The following is a 19730-nucleotide window of genomic DNA, read 5'->3' as shown; positions in this document are numbered from 1 at the left end:
GTGAGGAGAGCTGGAGAGCTTGGGTCTGGAGAAACTGGGGACCGGAGCCGGAACTGAAATGTTCGACCTGAAGAAGAGGAGCAGCGTGAACCTGAGCGGCGAGTTCCGCAGGGTGGCGGTGCGACGCAAGGCCGGCGGCCCGGCGGGGGGCCGCTGGGACTCAGGTGAGGGCAGATCCACCTGTTCTCAATCAGGTCTCTTTCAGGTGATGTCCAGACCTCCTTCCGGTCCAGTCCTGCAGCAGGTTTTCTTTCTGTGATGTTGGACTGTGTCTCGTGCTGCTGGTCTCCAGGTGACCAGGGCAGCAGGTAAAGGTGTTACTCTCTCCAGCAGTGCATGACTCGCATTGCTTAAATGCCGCTCTGGTTTTCTGTAATGCCCGTTTGTGTGCGCGTGCCAGTGCGTGCACGCACCGCAAAGGTTTTTCCACAAATGTTTGGCTTATTGGATTACTGCAGTGAAATCTGCTCCTCCTGATCCAGCCTGGACTTTGCCTCTTGAGAACATTTGATAATTTCTCTTTCACACACACACGCGCGCGCGCGCGCCCATGCACAAAGCCTCAGTGTTCCCCGCTGCAGAACTATTTGTTTTAGGAGTATATCTGCTCCAGTACAGCAGACTCCTGGGAAACAGGCGAGTTCAGTGTTGGTTTTCATGAAATCAGCGTCGTTTCTGCAAGAAAAAAGAAAAGAAAAACATTCTGTGTTTGAAATTAGACATTTCAGTGCCAGAGCAGCGACATGCCTCTAATGAAAGGATGAAATGCATGAAATCATGAATCAGACCAGAGGAGGTGGTTTAAATCACTTTTTAATGAAGACGGATTGGACTTCTAACTTAGGAAAACTCTGAAATAGGTCATTTACTGACTGAGGTTCTGTATGAGATTTTCTCTTAAGTACAGTTCTAGAACTACATTATACACTCCTTAAAACACCTTAAATATTACTTGGTGTCGGGCCGTTAGTCACATTACTCCATTTTCAATCACGTTAGAAAACCTCCACAAAGCAGCAGCAGCCTCTGTTTTCTGTGAATACATAATACTGTTTTTTTTATTGTTGCCTATATTCATTTAAAATTTTAGAAGAAATAAAGTGAAGGATAACCAAATGTAGTAATTTGCTTGATAAAGACTTGAAGTTTTCTTGGTTAAAACCAAAAATACTTCCTCAAATCATTTAATAAAGGATAAACTGCCGTATCACGTGGTTCTACTCCACGTTAATCCCTCCCAGCCAGGTTCAGGTGAGTTTGGTTTTGTAGACGGCTGCAGACACAAACAGAAGTTAGAAAGCAGAAGTGAAGCGGGCTCCGGTCCTTTCCTCACGTCCAGCCAGTCTGAAGCTGAACTGAAAAGAATCGGCTCCGCTCCAGGAGTGGACGAGGCCGAGTCTGGACTTAAGCTGCAGGTAGGAGAACTGGTTCCACGGTTTAGAAGTTAAAAACGTGACTTGATGCTTTAACCATTTACGTGATATTTTAAGGAATATTTTTTTATAAAATGGTGAAGTGCTGAAGCTGAAGCCAGCATCAACCTGCAGAGTTCAGACCGGGGAGAAACGAGGACAAAAAGTTCTTTCGGTGTTTTCAGTGAATCGGTTCTAATCTCTGAGTGATAGAGGCATAAATCCATCTGTTGGACTGACGAAGCCGGACTCTGAAAGACTCGAAGCATTTAAAGTCGACGTCCCGGGAACACGGCAGCCCTGAAGAAAGAATTCAGATTCCCCTGATCTGATCAGTGTCTACTCCTTTATTTTCCAGAAAAAAGTGAAGTACATTCTTTCGCTGATTTTACGGTGTGCATCTTGTCCACCTCTGATCTGACATGTTTGTTTATGCGTCTGCTTTCTGTCTGGATCGCTCTTCGGTTTGTGCAGAAAGCGACGGCAGGCTTGTTACTGAAGCAGAGGAGGGAAACGGTCGGGGGTTTAAAACCTCTGCCGAGAGCCCGTTAACCACGGGAGTTTCCAGTTCTCTGTGCAACACTGAGAACAGGAACCGCTCCCTGAATCACGCCGCTGGCATCAGTTTCCGAACACTCAGCAGAACGGCTTCTCTGACTGACGACCCCTCAGGGAGGTCACCAGAAAGGTCACCAGGTCAGCGGAGTCAAGCGTTTCACTGTTCCATGAAGTAATCCCGTTTCTTCATTTAGGGGTGAGAAGCGGAGTGAGCGGCTCGTGCGGCGCCACCTGGGGGTTTAATGCCGACTGCGGCGTCGGGGAAGTGAAGTACGGCCAAAGCTCGGCGAAGGGGTCGCCTCTAAAACCACAAGGTGGGCTGGAACCTGATTCGCCGATCATCTGATCTGCCGTTTACTGATCTGATCTGGTCTGTTGGACTGCAGTTCCTCCTAAACCGGACCACCTCCGGAGTCCAGGGGAGTCCGTCGGCTTCTCCAGACAGACTCGGCAGAGACCGACCCACGCCGGCGGCGCAGGGTCGGGGTCTCCGAGTCCCGGCAAGCGAGGCATCCGGGGCTGCAGCCCCCTGAGGGACGGCGGCCACAGTCCGGCCAAGCTGTCCCAGCGGAACCACGGGCCCCTGATGGGAAAGCTGAGGACCCTGAGCCCCGCGCAGGCCCGGGGGGGCGGCTGCACCTCCTGGCTGGGCCTGCAGGGAGCCCCCGGCGACTGGGCGGACCGGCGGGACCGAGGCGTGGGGAAGTCTCTGAGCGTCCCGGATCTGGTGGTTCACGTGGCCGAGAGCAGGTAGGGTCATCGGGCGGCTCGGCGGCGGCGCTGTAGAGCCGTTCTGTTCTGCGGCTTCCATCGCTTTGTGTCTCCAGGATTCCTTCTGAGAACGTGGAACCGGTGGAACCAGCCAGCTCCACCGGGTCCGCCGGCGCCGGCAGAGCGCCCGCCGTGCACGGAGCGACGGAGACGAGCCATCCATCTGACTGTGGCGGAGAGCTTTCCCCGCTCCAGACCGCCGGCGTGGCGCCGGGAGAAGATCTGCAGGAAGATCAGTCTGATGGGGAGGGCGACACCCCCACCAGACCGAGCTCCAGGTTCTCCTGCATGTGGACCAAGGTTCCTCCCGGAGAGGACCTGGTTCACGAGACGCCCGGGTGTCTTCAAGACGAGAAGAGCGAGAAGGGAGGAGGAGGAGGAGGAGAGAGGCAGGACGAAGGAACCTGGGAGCAGAGGCTGTTCAGGATCGCCAGCGAGCTGCTGCAGACCGAACGGGCCTACGTGGCCCGGCTGCACCTGCTGGACCAGGTGAGCCAGGACTCTATGACCCGGCAGGCGTCTGGTGGAGGCCCGAACAGGTTCTTCCTCTGGTTCTCAGGTGTTTTGCTGCCGCCTGGCAGAGGAGGCAGGAAGAGGCTCGTTTCCCCCGGAGCTGCTCAGGAGCATCTTCTCCAACGTCTCGTCCATCCACTGCTTCCACAGCCAGTTCCTGCTGCCTGACCTGGAGACCTGCATCGTCCGCTGGTCGGTCCTCCTCCATCCGCTGCTCCGGCTCTGCTAGTCAGGCCTGTTTCCCGCCCTCTGACCTCCGCTTCTACCACACCCAGGGCCGAGGGTCCCGGTCTGGGGGCGGTCCTGCTGCGGCACGCCCCCTTCCTCAGGATGTACGCCGACTACGTCCGGAACTTCGACCGGGCGGTGGAGCTGGTGCGCACGTGGACGGAGCGCTGCTCGGCCTTCAGGGGCGTGGTCCAGGACGTCCAGGCCCAGGCGGCGTGCGGCAGCCTCAGCCTGCAGCACCACATGCTGGAGCCGGTCCAGAGGGTCCCGCGCTACCAGATGCTGCTGAGGGACTACCTGAAGACGTTACCGGAGGGGAACCCGGACCACCAGCCGGCTCAGGGTAACGTCTGCTTTACGAACCGGTAACCGATCGACCCGCCGCCGGCTCCGGTTCTCCGGTTCACCCTCGGTCTGTTTCTGCCTCCAGAATCCCTGCAGATCATTTCCATGGCGGCCACACACTCCAACAGCGCCATCCACAGGAACGTACGTCCCCGCCGCCCGCAGATCCGCCGTCCTGTACGCGTCCTGATCCTGTCCCCCGCAGGAGAGCCTGAAGCGGCTGCTGGAGATCTACGAGATGGTCGGGGACGAGGAGGTGGTCAACCCGGCCAGCCGGTTCCTCCGGGAGGGTCGTCTGCTGAAGCTCGCCGCCAGGAACGCCTCGGCCACGGAGAGACACGTCTTCCTGTTCAACGGCTTCCTGCTGTGCTGCTCGCCGCGGTTCAGCCTGGTCGGCCAGCGCCTCGCGGTCCGCTGCCGGATCGGCGTGGAGGGCATGCAGGTGCACCAGACCGCCAACGAAGACCACCCCTTCACCTTCCAGGTGTCTGGGAAGGAGAGGACCCTGGAGCTGCAGGCCAGGTGCGTCCCACGCCGTCTGGTCGGACTCAGGCTCAGGTGGTTTCATGAATTTCAGACGACTGTCGTGTAACCCGTGATTTCCTCTGCAGCTCCGAACACGATCGAGACCAGTGGATCAAGGTAGACCTGACGTCTCGCTGATCCGCAGCTCGGTAAACCTGCTGGTTTTGGTTCGTTGCTGTCAGTTTCTAAAGAGTGTGTGTCTCCAGGTGATCCAGGAAGCCATCGACGAGTTCCAGAAGAAAAATGAAACCTTCAGATCGGCCTCGAAGGAGCTGAGCGTGGAAACACAAGTAGAGTGGGCGCCGTTCTGGAACCGGTTTGCTGGACGTCGGCGGAGGTGACTGACCTGCCGCTGCCGCTGTCGTTGGACAGAGCGGGGAGCTGGGCCGGCGGGCGCCGCGCTGGATCCGGGACCACGAGGTGAACCTGTGCATGGCGTGCACGGAGCCGTTCAACGCGCTCACCAGGAGGAGGCACCACTGCCGGGCCTGCGGCTCCGTGAGTACCCGGCCCGGAACGTTCCGGAGCGCAGAGAGAATCCGCCGCTGAGGCGCCGTCTGCCCGCCAGGTGGTCTGCTGGAGGTGCTCCGACAACAAGGCGGCGCTCGAGTACGACGGCAACAAGCTGAACAAGGTGTGTCGAGACTGCTACTCCGTCCTGACGGGTCCGAGAGGGGACGGCGGGAGAACCCTGGAGGTGAGACGCGTCTAGCAGCGGCCCGAGGCGTCCCCGCGGCGCCCGGCTCTACAGCAGGTCTGATTGTTCCTCACTTCCTGCTCCTCCAGCCCGAAGCACCTCCGGTGTCCGGCGACCGTCTGATCAGCAGCTTCCTGCGTTACGGCGGCGATCCCGCCACCTGCCAGCGGCTGTGGTCGGTTCTCCTCCGAACGGAGGCGCCGGTCCTCCACCTCTACGCTCTCCCAACGGTCAGGGACGGCGGGAAGCGGTGTTTGTGCTGGTTTACAGATATTTGATGGTCTCGATCACGTTGTGGGGAAAAAGAGAGAAACTGAGTGTCGGTTGAGCAATCGGTTGCTCGCAGACGTTGCGAAAGACGAGTTGCTGAGGTGACTCACGGCTGCGGAGGACGAACGCCGCTACATCTAACCTGGAGGAGCTTTTCCTGCTGACCTTTATCAGTATAGCCAAATACTTTGACCAAATCGCCCACAGGTTTTTTTTAAAGGTTTTTTCCTTGTCAACACGATCACACCATTTTTGTTTACACCAGAGGTGACAAACATGAGGCCTGTGGGCCAAAATGGGCCTGCAAGAAGCTCTAATCTGGACGACCACACAAATTTTAAAATTTTCGAAGAAAAAAATTTGCATTTGTTTTGTTTCAACAGATTTCTTAAGAGTTGAGACGTGAACTGAAATACTGTTAAGCTGCCATGAACGACTAGCATTAGCATTAGACCAGCATTAGCTTCAGTTTGTACAAGCAAGCATCCTGCCACAGCAGTGGATGTTTTTGGGACTTTTCACTGCGTCATTAAAGTTGCGTTTATGTTGAGGTTGTCGTCATTTTCAGTCGCACTTGTTTGGTTTTGTGAAATTATGGGCGTTAATTCTGCACCACAACGAAGAGAAACTTAAAATTTAAAGGCTGCTATGGTTCTATTTTACCACTCAAAATGAAATCGAGCTGTTTTGAATATTTTGCGGATTGAAAACGAATCCAGGTGCGTCGGCTCTGACTGGTCTCGGTTTGCAGGATGTGAAGCCTCTGCTCTCCGTCCGCCTGCCGGGCGCCCGGGTCGACTCCTCCCCTCCAGATCTGCTCGGCCGTCCCTCCTTCTGCCTGATCCAGTCCAGAACCAGCCACGTCCTGTCCTGCGAGACTGAAGACCTGAAGCGGAGCTGGCTGGCCGCTCTGGCGGCGGCGTGCTCGGCGTCCGCCTCCCCGGACGGCGAGAGTCGCTCCTGAAACCCTGGAGGATGAAGGACGATACGGACGACAGCCTTATTCCGCTTTATTCCTGAAACGGTTTACAGTAAATTAAATAAAGTGAAGATGTTTTAACGTGAGTCGGATTCTCCCTCACTGCAGCTCTGGACGGGAGCTGTAAGGTGCCGTGTGGGGGGCGGGGCCAGAGGCCGGGGGGCGGGGTCTTTCTTACAGCAGACGGACAGGATTGCACGAGACTTTCAGTGTAACACAAAGAGGCTCTGGGATCAAAATGACGGGTTATAAAACACATTCGACTGATCCCGGTTCTGCAGAGGAAGAGTACAGCGAGCAGAGAAACACCTCACAGTTCACAGCTAAACACGGAGCACCAGAACAACCAGAACATCACAGTAAAAACAAGCCCAGCTGACGGTTCCACTTCACTTCCTGTAGTGTTTAACGTCTGCAGCACAGAGAATCCAAAGCGCCGGGCGAGCTTCCTGCTGTCGGGACCGATCTGCAGCGGAACTGTTGAAACACGAGTGTGTGAAGGCGTGTGTGAGATAAACCCCTGATTCAGAGACGATCGTCCTCATGATACCGGCGGTGTGGCGGCGCTGCATCCGGACGGAGCCTCACGTCCACCGAGCTGCGTTAACGTGTTCTTATAATACAGAGTAGCATGGAGTGGAAATCGGGGCTCAGTGTTGGACGTGTAGCGACAGAAACAGCAGCTTCACCACTCTGACGGGTTTAAAACACACACAAGCTTAAAGGCGTAGGTTTCCTCTGAAACTAAGTTGAAATGAGATGAAGTTTGGGTGCAGGAAAGGTTTTTGGCTGATCCTCTTCGCTTGTGTGTCAAATGTTCAAAACTAAACTGAGCCGCTTCCAGACGAAGGCAGTTTGACCTGGTCGGTACAGAAACGAAGCCCTGGTTCTCACACGGAGGCTCCAACGATGGGATGTTTGAATCCAGCACTTGATCCCAGGAGAGCAGAGTCTGGACACACACAGGCAGACACACCCACACAGAAACAGGACGGACTATTTACACGTGGTTTCCTTCTCTTTCACTGACTCAGTTCTCAGTGAAAACCTGGTGGTCCACTTCAGCCCCACGGCGCCGCCGCAGGCAGAGCGTGGCGCTGCTCAGGTGACGGAGTCTCCGCCGGAGGGTGGAGGCCGGGCGGGCGGAGGCCGTCTCAGCTGCAGCACAGCTGCTCCGACACCAGCAGGGAGTCGTAGCCGTAGATCTCCAGCAGGTGCAGCAGGAAGAGCCGGTCCCCGTGCGGGTCCAGGCCCATGGCCCTCACGCTCTCCGGGGTCACCGTGGGGTCGGGGCTGCCCGCCACCTCGCTCAGGGTCTGGAAGATCCTGTTGTTCTGCTCCAGGAAAAACCTGCAGGAAGGTCAGTTTAAGAGTCACACCTGGTTTCTTTGATTTATTGTGATTATCAGCAGAGAGTCGCTGTGTTTCCACGGGACGTTTCTTCATCTATAATCTGAATAAAGTCTCATTCTGCTCGAAAATCTCCATGGAAACATCTGGAAACTTTTATTTACTTTATTTTACTTAAGGTTTATTCTCCTTTGGAAGCAGAATTATATGCTAATTCGGCGCGACTTCATTCGGGCCGTTCTGCGCATGCTCCCCGTGATGACGTAATTTTCCAAGATGGCGGCTCGCGGTCCGCGGTCCGACTCGTACGGAGTCGATTTATTTAACTGTAGTTTTAGAAGAATTGGATAAAAAGAAACGAGCGGATCGACGGCAGCAGAACAACCAGGACGTTTATAAACCCGCAGCGTCAAAGTAGATCCAGAAAGAAAGGTGAGAAAAACGCTCTTTACTTCCGGGAGACGTCACTACGTCACGGCCCCCCCCGTCCAATCAGAACGCTGCACAGACTCCGGCGAGAGAGAGGCGTAAATCCTTGGTTTTTCCCATGAAAACATCAAGATCAGGAAAATAATTCTGAATTACTTAATTCAGAATTAAGTAATTCAGGCTGTCCGGATCCAGCCGTTCATCCTGTCATCGCTCTCGCCCTGCCGGATGACTGAATGAGCCGCTCTGCACTCACAGGATGAAGAGGTCCTCCTCGCTGGACGCGCCGTCTCCGTCCTCCTCCTGCGAGAACAGCAGCATCTGCCTGCAGACACAGTCGGTCAGTGGCCTCCGGACCTCCTGAACCCGTCCCGGTCTGCAGGACCCGAGGACCGCAGGGGTCCGGGTCTCTACAGGCCTGGGCTCAGGGACGTGGTCCGTCTCACCTCTGCTCGGTCAGCTTGCGGTACTTGTCCCGGTCGGCGGCGCTGAGCCGCAGCAGGGGCTTCAGGCCGTCCCGGGACGTCTTGACGTTCTGGTTGTCGACGTACACGTCGTACAGATCCTTCTTCTCCTCGAAGATCTTCTCGGTGGTGCCTGAAACGCAGCGCCGGCGGGGTTAGTGGGCGGGGCCGGGGGCGGGGCCGGGCCGGGCGTCCACTCACAGGCCACGTAGGACAGCTCGTTCTCCAGCGCGCCGATGTCCGCCACGTTGACGTAGAAGAAGGGCCGGAACTCGGGCACGGCCACGCCCACGCCGGGGAGGGAGATGTTGGCCAGGCAGCAGCAGCAGTACACTGAGGGGGTCAGAGGTCAGAGAGACGACCGCCGTCAGCCCGGCCGGAGCCTCTCCGGGCCGCCGACCTCATCTTTGAGCACTCCTCACCTCTGTAGCAGACCACGCCCACCGGGGGCGGGGAGAAGATGAGGATGCGGCGGCGCAGCAGCGCCAGCTTCCACAGCACCATGATCTGCTCGCCGAAGAAGCGAAAAAACTGCGACATGCAGCCGGCCGGGTGGGTGATCTGGGCCGCGCCGGAGAAAAGGCACGGTCAGCCCACAGCCGGCACGCGGCGCTAACGTCTCGGAGCGCTCAGGCCCCGCCCACCTTCATCTCCGGGTGCATGCAGTGGTTGATGGCGGCGCCCCAGGCGCTGGCCGGACAGGCGGCGACCACGGCGTCTCCACCGGGGGGCAGCACCGCGCGCTTGTCCTCATAGAAGGCCTCCAGGGGGGAGTAGTGTCCCGGGGACTGGAGCTGCAGCCTGGACCAGGAGACAGACCAGAGACAGACCAGAGACAGATCAGAGACAGACCAGAGACAGACCAGAGACAGATCAGAGACAGACCAGGAGACAGACCAGGAGACAGACCAGAGACAGACCAGAGACAGATCAGAGACAGATCAGAGACAGACCAGGAGACAGACCAGAGACAGACCAGAGACAGATCAGAGACAGACCAGAGACAGACCAGGAGACATATCAGAGACAGACCAGGAGACAGACCAGAGACAGACCAGAGACAGATCAGAGACAGACCAGAGACAGACCAGGAGACATATCAGAGACAGACCAGGAGACAGACCAGGAGACAGACCAGGAGACAGATCAGAGACAGATCAGAGACAGATCAGAGACAGACCAGGAGACAGACCAGGAGACAGACCAAGAGACAGATCAGAGACAGACCAGGAGACAGACCAGGAGACAGACCAGAGACAGACCAGAGACAGACCAGGAGACAGACCAGGAGACAGACCAGGAGACAGACCAGGAGACAGACCAGAGACAGACCAGAGACAGATCAGAGACAGACCAGGAGACAGACCGGGAGACAGACCAGGAGACAGACCAAGAGACAGACCAGGAGACAGACCAGAGACAGACCAGGAGACAGACCAGGAGACAGACCAGAGACAGATCAGAGACAGATCAGAGACAGACCAGAGACAGATCAGAGACAGACCAGGAGACAGACCAGGAGACAGACCAGAGACAGACCAGAGACAGACCAGAGACAGACCAGGAGACAGACCAGGAGACAGACCAGAGACAGATCAGAGACAGATCAGAGACAGACCAGAGACAGATCAGAGACAGACCAGGAGACAGACCGGGAGACAGACCAGGAGACAGATCAGAGACAGACCAGGAGACATATCAGAGACAGACCAGAGACAGACCAGGAGACAGACGGGAGTGAAGTCCAGACCAAATCTGGACCCAGGTCCTGTGAGTTTCTTTGTTGTGGGGCGTCTGTGGTGAAAATGTCTTTTCTTTGCAAAAATAAAACAACAATCTCAACATGAACCAGTCTAAACGATTCTTCCTGAGCAAAACAGTCAAATGTCCAGAACAACTTGTCCTGTGTCCACTGCTTCATGTAGTCTTTTTAAAAAGAAAAAAAAAGTTTTCTTTGAAATTATGGGGCCAGTTTGGGTCCTTGGGCCTTATGTTGGACACCACTGGTTTAAACAATGTTAATATGCCATCGCTGCACAAGTCTGGTCTGGCTGAATGAAGCTCCTAACCTGGTCCAGTGGGTCGAACCTGGTCCTAAACCTGGTCCTAACCTGGTCCTAAACCTGGTCCTAAACCTGTTCCTAACCTGGTCCTAAACCTGGTCCTAACCTGGTCCTAACCTGGTCCTAAACCTGGTCCTAAACCTGGTCCTAACCTGGTCCTAAACCTGGTCCTAAACCTGGTCCTAACCTGGTCCTAAACCTGGTCCTAAACCTGGTCCTAACCTGGTCCTAAACCTGGTCCTAAACCTGGTCCTAACCTGGTTCTAAACCTGGTCCTAACCTAGTCCTAACCTGGTCCTAAACCTGGTCCTAAATCTGGTCCTAAACCTGGTCCTAAACCTGGTCCTAACCTGGTCCTAACCTGGTCCTAACCTGGTCCTAACCTGGTCCTAACCTGGTCCTAACCTGGTCCTAACCTGGTCCTAACCTGGTCTAACTGAACCAGCAGGAAGCAGACCCTCAGTGACTCTCAAGCGTCGGGGTTTTTAATGATAAACATTCTGTGATCTGTGGTAAAAGCGGACGCGGATGTGAAGCCTGACGGTGGAACGATGTGGCGGCGCGTCGGTGTCGTCCAGGTGAGGATTCCACGCTTCAGCTTTTCAAACGGCGATATTTGCGAACGTGAATCGGGTCATCGGAGCCGGGCTCGGCACCGCAGCCTCCATCAGCACGGTCTCTAACTCTGTATCTGAATCCAGATTAAAATGATGAACAGCTGTGAATCAGGAGTGTTCATCGCCTGCTGCTGCTTGGAAACCGTCACTGGAAATTAAAAAAAGACGTGAACTTCCAGCTACTTCGCACATGGCCCTGAACGCAGCTTGTTCTTCACACAGGAACACATCCAGCTGTCTGCTGTGAAGCTCGGGAACACGTCTGGACGCCTCGTCTCCGAGGCCTCCGGCTCCCAGTAACACAGAATTTCATTTTAAAAGTAGAAAAGGTTGAAGGAATTAACAGTTTACGGTTAATAAACCCGGCAGAGACACGGACCAACCTCCACCTCCACAGAAACACAGACTCTGTTCCAGTCCCTCCATTCTCTATCAGAGCAGAAGACAAGAAACAGAAATCCAGGAAAAGGAGGAGAAAGCACGAAGAGTTCCTAAATATCTTAATCACCCTGTGACCAACAGTGAGTCCTTTGTGTGTGTGTGTGTGTGTGTGTGTGTGTGTGTGTGTGTGTGTGTGTGTGTGTGTGACCACCACAGCAGTCAGCAGATGGGAAAGTAGAGCGAGCTACGAGGAGAATGATGAGCGTGACCATGACTGGAGGGAGGACCGAGTGTGGGAACTGAGGAGGAGGAGGAGGAGGAGGAAGAGGAGGAGGAGGAAGAGGAGGAGGAGGAGGAGGAGGAGGAGGAGGAGGAGGAGGAGGAGGAGGAGGAAGAGGAAGAGGAAGAGGAGGAGGAGGAGGAGGAGGATGAGGATGAGGATGAGGATGAGGATGAGGATGAGGATGAGGAGGAAGAGGAAGAGGAAGAGGAAGAGGAAGAGGAAGAGGAAGAGGAGGAAGAGGATGAGGAGGAAGAGGAAGAGGAAGAGGATGAGGAGGAGGAGGAAGAGGATGAGGAGGAGGAGGAAGAGGGAGTCCTGCTCAGTGAGCCCCCAGGAGGAGTGACAGGAGTCTGCTGTGGGTTTATGGCCTCATATCTGGAGAACTAATGAGAGATGGGGTATCAGACCGGGTACCAGGCTGGGTACCATACTGGGTATCAGACCGGGTACCAGGCTGGGTGTCTGGTTGGGTATCAGACCGGGTACCAGGCTGGGTGTCTGGCTGGGTGTCTGGCTGGCTACCAGGCCGGGTATCGGGTTGGTTATCAGACCGGGTACCAGGCTGGGTGTCTGGCTGGGTGTCTGGCTGAGTATCAGACCAGGTATGAGGCCGGGTATCAGGCCGGGTACCAGACTGGGTACGAGGCCGGGTATCAGACCTGGTACGAGGGCGGGTATCAGGCCGGGTACCAGACTGGGTGTGACCCTGCTGATGGAAGCTGTTCCCTGAAGCCCCCCTGTGGCCGGGGTGCGGCGCCGCCTCACCTGACCTGGTGCTCCAGGAAGCTCATGTAGCGGTACAGCAGGGTGTAGGACGGGGACAGGATGCCCACCGACTTCATCCGGGCGCCGCGCTCCACCGCGCTCTCCACCGCCATGTTGGCGAAACACGCCAGGCCGAAGTACGAGCCCTTCCGGAAGTATCTGTGGAGGCGGGGCGGGAGACAGACGAGGCGGTGAGCGGGACGGCGCCGCCCTCCAACGCCCCGCCCGCTCCGCCCGCTGCTCGCCGGACTCACATGAAGTCGGTGCTGACGCGGTGCGAGCCGCTGGCGATGGCCTTGAACTCCACCCCGTCCAGGTCCATGTCTCTGGGAAGACACCACTCCAGCAGGTTCCCTGGGACGGCAGGACAGACGGCAGGACAGACGGCAGTCAGCCGCAGCGGCACGACACACACACACACACACACACACACACACACACACGCACGCCTGTCGCCTCGCTGCTGCTCACGCCTCGGCGCCGACGCCGCTGCTGGAGGACCCGCTGAGCGGCAGCTGGGCGGACGCCGGCTGGCGGCGGTGACTCAGCCGCCGAGTCTCTCTCCCGTCACTCAGGATCCGTCTGCAGAGGAAGACGCTCCTCCGGGTCACGGAACCGAAGCGTCACCCGCCGGGATCACGGAGCGCCCGAGGCGGGACGCAGAACCGGCTGCAGCAGACGAGGAGGACTTGGTGTTCTGGGTCGAGTCTCCGTCAGGAACAGGCTCCGCGCTGGGTTGATTTGTTGTCGATCTCTCATTTCAGTTTGAGCAAATGGAAGGTTGAACCTGATTCCCAGCTGGAGCCTTGCTGTCTGGGGTCTGAATGTTCTCTAGAAGGTTCTGCTGACCGTCTCAGAGCGTCTTATAGAAAGACGTTTTTATAGCCTCAGCCTGGTGTCCTGATTAACACACCTCAGATGTTCTGCTTCCTCTTTACACAGAACTTGTTAAAACAGGATTAGAAACAACACTGTGTGAAACACTGATCTGACCAAACCCCAGAAAACTGGCAGAATTTCACATTTTCAATGATCAGTGTGAAAATAGATTCAGTTCTTTACATTTTCCACTGGATTTCTGTCAAAACGTCCAACATGTTGTTGTAACATGTAACACACTCCATCTGAACCTGCTTTATTCCAGACAGAGTGTGTGTCACCTGTTCTGTCGTTACCTTGTTATCAGAGTGGAGAAAAGGCGGATGTTGAACATCGGAGGGTTTGGCCGTGAGGCCAGGGAGTTCACTTCGTGGTGGAGAGTTTAGGTTGACTTTATGTTGCCTGAAAACTGTCAGTGGGAGATTCTGAACCTGCGTCTGCTCCAGCAAGGCAGCAGTCTGGGTCTTCATCACAACACCTGAGCTGAAGCTCCAGGCCGTGCACACGCCTCACAGCAGGAGTGAATCTGCGTGCAGCTCCACCCTGCTGCACCCTGCTCCACCCTGCTCCACCCTGCTCCACCCTGCTGCACCGTGACTGCACCCTGACTCCACCCTGCTGCACCGTGAATCCACCCTGCTGCACCCTGACTCCACCCTGCTGCACCTTGCTCCACCCTGCTCCACCCTGACTCCACCCTGACTCCACCCTGCTGCACCTTGCTCCACCCTGCTCCACCCTGACTCCACCCTGCTCCACTCTGACTCCACCTTGCTCCACCCTGACTCCACCCTGCTCCACCTTGCTCCACCCTGCTGCACCCTGACTCCACCCTGAGTCCACCCTGCTGCACCCTGACTCCACCCTGCTGCACCTTGCTCCACCCTGCTGCACCCTGACTCCACCCTGACTCCACCCTGCTGCACCTTGCTCCACCCTGACTCCACCGTTTACCGGGGTCTCACCCCGACTCCAGCGTGCACCTGATCTGAGACGTGCACGACGCCGTTTTGCAGAAACCCCCAGCTGATCCACGACCGAATCCATCCTGACATCTAAACTTGGGATCGGGTCAGGAGGGGCCAGAGAGCCACACCTGTGACTCCAGAGGGGTCTGCAGACCCGGTCCGGACCCGGCCAGGACCCGGCCAGCGCAGTGATGGACATGTGTGATGCCCCACCTGATCTGGTGTTGAATGTCACCACGAAGACGGACACGATCTGGTCCTTCTCCTCCCATTTCACCATCCGGTCCTCCGGCGACGTCTCCCCCGGTCCTGAATCCGAGGGATGCTCCTCCGCGTCGGCGGGCGCCGGGGCGCCGGAGGCGGCGGGCGAGGCGTCTGCAGCGGGAGCCCCCGGCCCCCCGCCGCCGCTCCACCCAAACCCGGGCGCGGAGCATCCCAGTAAGGCACGGCTGTTGGACGGGCTGGCCAGCCGGTCCCGGGCGTGCGGCGCCGGAGCCGCGCCGCCGGGCTTCTCCGCGGACGGAGCCTCCTCCCAGTCCAGCAGAGGGGCTCGGTCCGACCGCTCCACCATCCCGTCAGCGGCCCCGCCTCGTCGCTCTCACCGCGGATCGTGAATGATGCTTCGGCCGCGCGGCGCCAGCGTCCATCCGAGACCGAGCCCGAAAACCTCCGAGCGAACCGAGAAGTTCTCCGGAAGTGCTCACCGCATCGTGCTTCTCACTGACGCCTTTAATCTTTGTGTTCTCTGCGGCTCATAAATTTGATGCTGTTAAAAGAGGGCAACTCCTCGCTGGACGCGGGCTGCGTTCAGCACCGCCACTCCCTCACCGTCACGGCGCGTTGCTGGCGGCGGCGCTGTGAACGTGTCTGAACGCAGAGGCTGATTCGGCTTCTTGAACGCAACACGGTAGCCCGGTTCATGTCGCATGTCGCACTTTCGCCAAAAGATAAAAAAAAAAGAAAATGATTTAATCCTACCACTTTACCGAAATTCAATAACATAATTTTATTATGACCATGGTTCCTGCATACTGGGTATTCTTTATGTATTAAATGTTTCAGTTTTTACTTTGATTTTACTTAATTGTTTTAAGAAAGCTGTATGTATAAAAAAAATCTAGTGAAACTCTATATAGTTATTTAAAATAAAATTTTATACAGATGTTTTTTTTTTTTCAAGTAGCTATGAGATTTTTTTTTTAAATTAATTTGTTTTGTGGCGAATGTTGCGCAGCGAACCTCACGATACATGATCGCGGTGACGTCGTGAAGCGACACGTCAACCAGACGGAAGAGTGTTTCTGTCCGAGCCGCCTGTCGCGTTACTGGGGAAATAAGGATCGCGGTCCCTTCAAAATGGGTACGTTTTTTTCCACTTTTGGTTTAAAGAAAACACAAACAAACTGAAGTCGTGTGTGTGATATGTTCTACCACGATTATTCATCCGTTTCCGTCTTCTCCAGTTAACGTCAGCGTGACTGCAGCCAGCTAGGCTAATGGCTAACAGTGGCTATTTACATGGTGGATTTCTGCCATGACGTTTTGCTAAACTCTCTACTTTTGTTTGTTTTTTTCTTCTGTTGTATACATTTTCAATCAGTTCATGTGTTATAAAGCAGGTCATCCTTTAATCCAGCCCTGCTGTCAGCGTGCTGTGTTTGCTAAGCTAAACAGTGCTAGCTTGAATCCTTCAGGTGAACTGATTTCAGAACAGCATTCTTTCTCTGGATTATTTACTTAGTGTTCAGAAGCTCTTTGTTCCTGGTGGCATTAGCTGTCGAGCTTACTAATATCATATCGAATTTGTTGTTATTGTGTTATCCTTAAATATATACGTACTCAAATTTAAGAGCTTTCCAAAAAGACATTAAAAGAAAGAGCTGAAGCGAGAAAGAGTCACTTTTAAGTTTCTTTCATAAAAAAATACAACAGTTGCCATAATCTGACATAATGGGGCACCAATGCATTCAGCAATATCAGCGAGTCCTGATTGTAAATCTTCCTATGACGTCCAACCCTAACAATAATGCCGCTATTGTCATGAGGTTGTCTTCTCTTGGTAATTTTGAAATTATTCATAAGCAGAAAGGGAAAACGGTGTTTTATTCAGACTCTGTCAGTGAGTATACTGTCAAACTGAGACTACGCATCCACCATCTTCAAAGCATATTTCTGTCAGCTCATGTTTTCGAGGCCGCCGTCTCTTCACCAAGCTGTCCTCACACGCTTCTCCTTTCTCCAGGTGCTTTCTATAGTATCTTCAACGGCCTGTTCGGCACCAGAGAGATGAGGATTTTAATCCTGGGTTTGGACGGAGCAGGAAAAACCACAATTCTGTACCGGCTACAGGTCGGAGAGGTTGTCACCACCATTCCTAGTACGTACCACACTCCTTTGGTTTTCATTGGTGCCCGACTCCCATTGTGTTGCATGAGTTTTGTGCACTCATGTCCTGTTAGGGTTTGCTCTTTATGACAGTTGCAGAAGGTGCAATTCCCAGATTATCTCAGATGTGTTGAAGACATGTTGATTGGGAAGAATAAAGAACCTTGAAGTCAGTCTGAAGCCTTCAGGCTGAATCCACATGAATGAGCTGATTATCAAAGTCTGTCATTTCTTTAGCTGTCAAAGCACTAAATGCTGATTAGTCTTTTAAAAGAAGCCTCTTTTGTCCTCGTTCAGTCTTTTTCTTTCTTGTTGCTCTTTTCTTTATTACTGGCAGGTTTCCCTGTGACGGCTGCAGTGTGGAGAAATGTTTTAAAAGGCTGCTGAAGTACAGGAGTGATCTTTTGTGCTTGAATGGAGCTGTTGAGTTGACTGAATATGATTTGTCTCCACATTCCTCTTTGACACATGACGAGCTAAACGAGAGCGAAGCAAAGCCGCTGAGCAGAAAAGCAAGTTTCACCAGCTGTTAGAAAATATTCTAATACAGCTCCGCTACGTCAGTCTTAAATGTGGAGATCACTCCGCTCAGCAGAGACGGTCAAAAGTCACTGAAATATCCGAGTGAGAGCCAGAGCCCTTGTTTATCCTGTTTTTCTTGCTGCCTGCCAGTCAAAATAATTCAGCATGAATTGAAATGACATTTCTGGAGCTTGAGGTCAAAATAAAGACATTTATGAAAAGAAAAAAAAGACACAAACGGCTCAGCTGCAGCAAATCGGGAAACTTTCCACAAAAGTGAATCTGTCAAAAAGCTTTTGATTTACTGATGCTTCTAAGAAATTAGTATTGTTGTCTAAATCCTCATGATGCGCTTCAAACCTGACGTGAACGGGTTCTCAGCCCGGAGCAGGTGTTTGCAGGACCACCTGCGTTCTCTGGATTCACTCTGGATCTTTCTCCCTCCAGCTATCGGCTTCAACGTGGAGACCGTCACCTACAAGAAGCTGAAGTTCCAGGTCTGGGATCTGGGAGGACAGACCAGCATCAGGTCGGTGGAAATGTGTCTAAAGCCTCAAAATATGGGATTAAATTTAGTGGAAATTATTTTTTTCCCCTTATGAACAGTTGATAACTAGTAAATGTATTATTTTAAACCGACACTAAGGAACTTTTCAACCTTAAAAAAACATTTTAATATCTTTTGTGATGATACAATGACTTACAAGTAGTTGAATGACCCCTCTGTCACGGCCTGAGGGCGTCAGTATTGCTTTCACTTGGACTAAGCAGCTGTGAGGAGGGTGGTAGGAACCCTGCACACAAAAACTCCAGATGTGCGGACTGCTTTACGGCATGCGTCACATCATGATAGAACATTGTTTAGCCACCATTAGATTCATTACCTCGTCGCTATCTGTCCTTCACACAGCCACTGGAAACAAATGTAGGCGAGTTCAGTCCGACAGCACGCCACCGGGAGCAGCATTTTACGACGCCACGCGCTAGTCCTCATGGGAACTGTAGTATTCCTTCAGTCAAAACACTACCGCTTTTGTCCACTGGCGCCGCCAAAATCAACGAAAACTGAAAGTTCCTTAGTGTTGCTTTAAATGAATATTATTTGAAATCAGAAGTTAGAACTGCTGGTCTCTAATCATCCGACCTGCTCACCCCCCCCTCCCCCCCCAGGCCCTACTGGCGGTGTTACTACTCCAACACGGACGCCATCATCTACGTGGTGGACAGCAGCGACCGCGACAGGATGGGCATCTCCAAGTCGGAGCTGGTGGCCATGCTGGAGGTGCGAGCGCCGCGTCGTCCGTTAGGTTGGACGCCTGTCCTCTGAGAGTCAGTGCTTCACCCGTCCTTCCCGTGTCTGTCCAGGAGGAGGAGCTGAAGAAGGCCATCCTGGTGGTGTTCGCCAACAAGCAGGACATGGAGCAGGCCATGACGCCCACCGAGGTGGCCAACGCTCTGGGGCTCCCCGCCCTCAAAGACAGGAAGTGGCAGATCTTCAAGACGTCGGCGCTGAAGGGCCACGGGCTGGATGAAGGGATGGAGTGGTAAGTCCTCAGGCTCAGTCAGGGGTCGTAGTTCACACTCTGCTCCGTTTGCTGAGGCTGAAGTGTTTGCTCTGCTTCTGTCTGCAGGTTGGTGGACTCCCTGAACAACCGGCAGTAAACGGCCGACACGTCCTCTGTACATACTCCTGACCTTTGACCCCCTCCCTCCCTCTGTTTGAAGCCTTGTGACTGACCTCCCTCCCCCCCCCCAGACCAGCGATTGCACTCCTCCTCCCACCTGAAGCCTTGAAGCCTTTTCCAGCCTGGGACTGAGAAGTGAGGCTGCAGTGACGCCCGGACCGCCTCCAGTTACATTATCACACATTTAGAAGGAAGCAACGCATATTTGCAGCATTTCTACAGTGAATACTAAACCTCGGAGCTTCAGACTATTATTTTCCCAGAAAAACAATCATTTACAGGAACGCGGTTGCTGCTCCTACCCTCTGTCTTCAGGCTGTACTGATTCTCTGCTCCTCCATGTGTCGCTGCAGCCTGGGCTCTTTTCTACTGTTGTCATGAATTTCTATTTCTCTCTGTTGATTTGTGATGTTTCCAATGATTTGGTGGTTAAATCTTTTTTTTGTATTATTTTTTGCCCCCCTCCCCCATTGAGATCCTCCAGTGCAGCTTTGGCCTGTTAGTAGTTGAGTTACTGAACACTAACTGTACGCTCAAAGTTTTATGGATGCATATTTATATCAGCTTGTACAGTGAAACTGATTCTCAGTAAAGATTGCTCTCAGTGATTGTACCAGCGGGGACGGCATGTTGATTCTGAT

The 19730-nt window shown here is 54.1% G+C and overlaps 3 protein-coding genes across 4 annotated transcripts; 2 read left to right on the top strand and 1 right to left on the bottom strand.

The window, feature by feature from the left end:
* Positions 1 to 58: 58 nt before the first annotated feature.
* Positions 59 to 6378, top strand: LOC115404606 (FYVE, RhoGEF and PH domain-containing protein 4-like). The gene is made up of 16 exons (XM_030114013.1): positions 59 to 164; positions 293 to 308; positions 401 to 420; positions 2165 to 2284; positions 2357 to 2720; positions 2798 to 3230; positions 3301 to 3446; positions 3530 to 3825; positions 3913 to 3971; positions 4033 to 4349; positions 4439 to 4469; positions 4559 to 4642; positions 4725 to 4850; positions 4921 to 5049; positions 5139 to 5279; positions 6071 to 6378. Exons 1-16 carry the CDS (start codon positions 59 to 61, stop codon positions 6281 to 6283), a joined length of 2601 nt encoding a protein of 866 aa, XP_029969873.1. The 3' UTR covers positions 6284 to 6378.
* LOC115404465 (protein LCHN-like) lies at positions 6223 to 15376 on the bottom strand. Of its 2 annotated transcripts, XR_003933354.1 has the most exons (10): positions 14711 to 15376; positions 12905 to 13004; positions 12651 to 12809; positions 9186 to 9342; positions 8964 to 9102; positions 8743 to 8874; positions 8524 to 8674; positions 8334 to 8402; positions 7347 to 7648; positions 6223 to 7250 (listed from the first exon to the last, which is right to left on the bottom strand). XR_003933354.1 is itself a non-coding variant. In XM_030113800.1 (9 exons), exons 1-9 carry the CDS (start codon positions 15066 to 15068, stop codon positions 7453 to 7455), a joined length of 1461 nt encoding a protein of 486 aa, XP_029969660.1. In that variant the 5' UTR covers positions 15069 to 15376; the 3' UTR covers positions 6223 to 7452. The 2 variants fall into 2 exon arrangements, 1 of the variants encoding a protein (XP_029969660.1); XM_030113800.1 differs by having other exon boundaries at positions 6223 to 7648.
* Positions 15377 to 15763: 387 nt separating this feature from the next.
* arl1 (ADP-ribosylation factor-like 1) lies at positions 15764 to 19702 on the top strand. Its single transcript, XM_030113704.1, has 6 exons — positions 15764 to 15857; positions 16740 to 16874; positions 17852 to 17933; positions 18575 to 18686; positions 18770 to 18948; positions 19036 to 19702. The coding sequence occupies exons 1-6, from the start codon at positions 15854 to 15856 to the stop codon at positions 19064 to 19066; spliced, it is 543 nt and encodes a 180-aa protein (XP_029969564.1). The 5' UTR covers positions 15764 to 15853; the 3' UTR covers positions 19067 to 19702.
* The last annotated feature ends 28 nt before the right edge of the window (positions 19703 to 19730 follow it).

The sequence above is a fragment of the Salarias fasciatus genome, chromosome 17 (assembly GCF_902148845.1).
Source record: "Salarias fasciatus chromosome 17, fSalaFa1.1, whole genome shotgun sequence".
Classification (NCBI taxonomy): domain Eukaryota; kingdom Metazoa; phylum Chordata; class Actinopteri; order Blenniiformes; family Blenniidae; genus Salarias; species Salarias fasciatus.
Note: the sequence above shows the minus strand (reverse complement) of the source record. Positions and strands in the feature narration are given on the sequence as shown.

Bases quoted from the DNA above. Each gene is read 5' to 3' on its own strand.
- LOC115404606 (XM_030114013.1), top strand. From the start codon at position 59: ATGTTCGACCTGAAGAAGAGGAGCAGCGTGAACCTGAGCGGCGAGTTC. The intron at 3,447-3,529 runs GTCGGTCCTCCT...TACCACACCCAG, and splicing joins GAGACCTGCATCGTCCGCTG to GGCCGAGGGTCCCGGTCTGG. The intron at 3,826-3,912 runs GTAACGTCTGCT...TTCTGCCTCCAG, and splicing joins GGACCACCAGCCGGCTCAGG to AATCCCTGCAGATCATTTCC.
- LOC115404465 (XM_030113800.1), bottom strand. From the start codon at position 15,068: ATGGTGGAGCGGTCGGACCGAGCCCCTCTGCTGGACTGGGAGGAGGCT. The intron at 12,810-12,904 runs GTGAGTCCGGCG...CCGCCTCCACAG, and splicing joins CGCGTCAGCACCGACTTCAT to ATACTTCCGGAAGGGCTCGT. The intron at 7,649-8,333 runs GTGAGTGCAGAG...ACCTTCCTGCAG, and splicing joins GAGGAGGACCTCTTCATCCT to GTTTTTCCTGGAGCAGAACA.
- arl1 (XM_030113704.1), top strand. The intron at 17,934-18,574 runs GTCGGTGGAAAT...CTCCCCCCCCAG, and splicing joins GGAGGACAGACCAGCATCAG to GCCCTACTGGCGGTGTTACT. The intron at 18,949-19,035 runs GTAAGTCCTCAG...TTCTGTCTGCAG, and splicing joins CTGGATGAAGGGATGGAGTG to GTTGGTGGACTCCCTGAACA.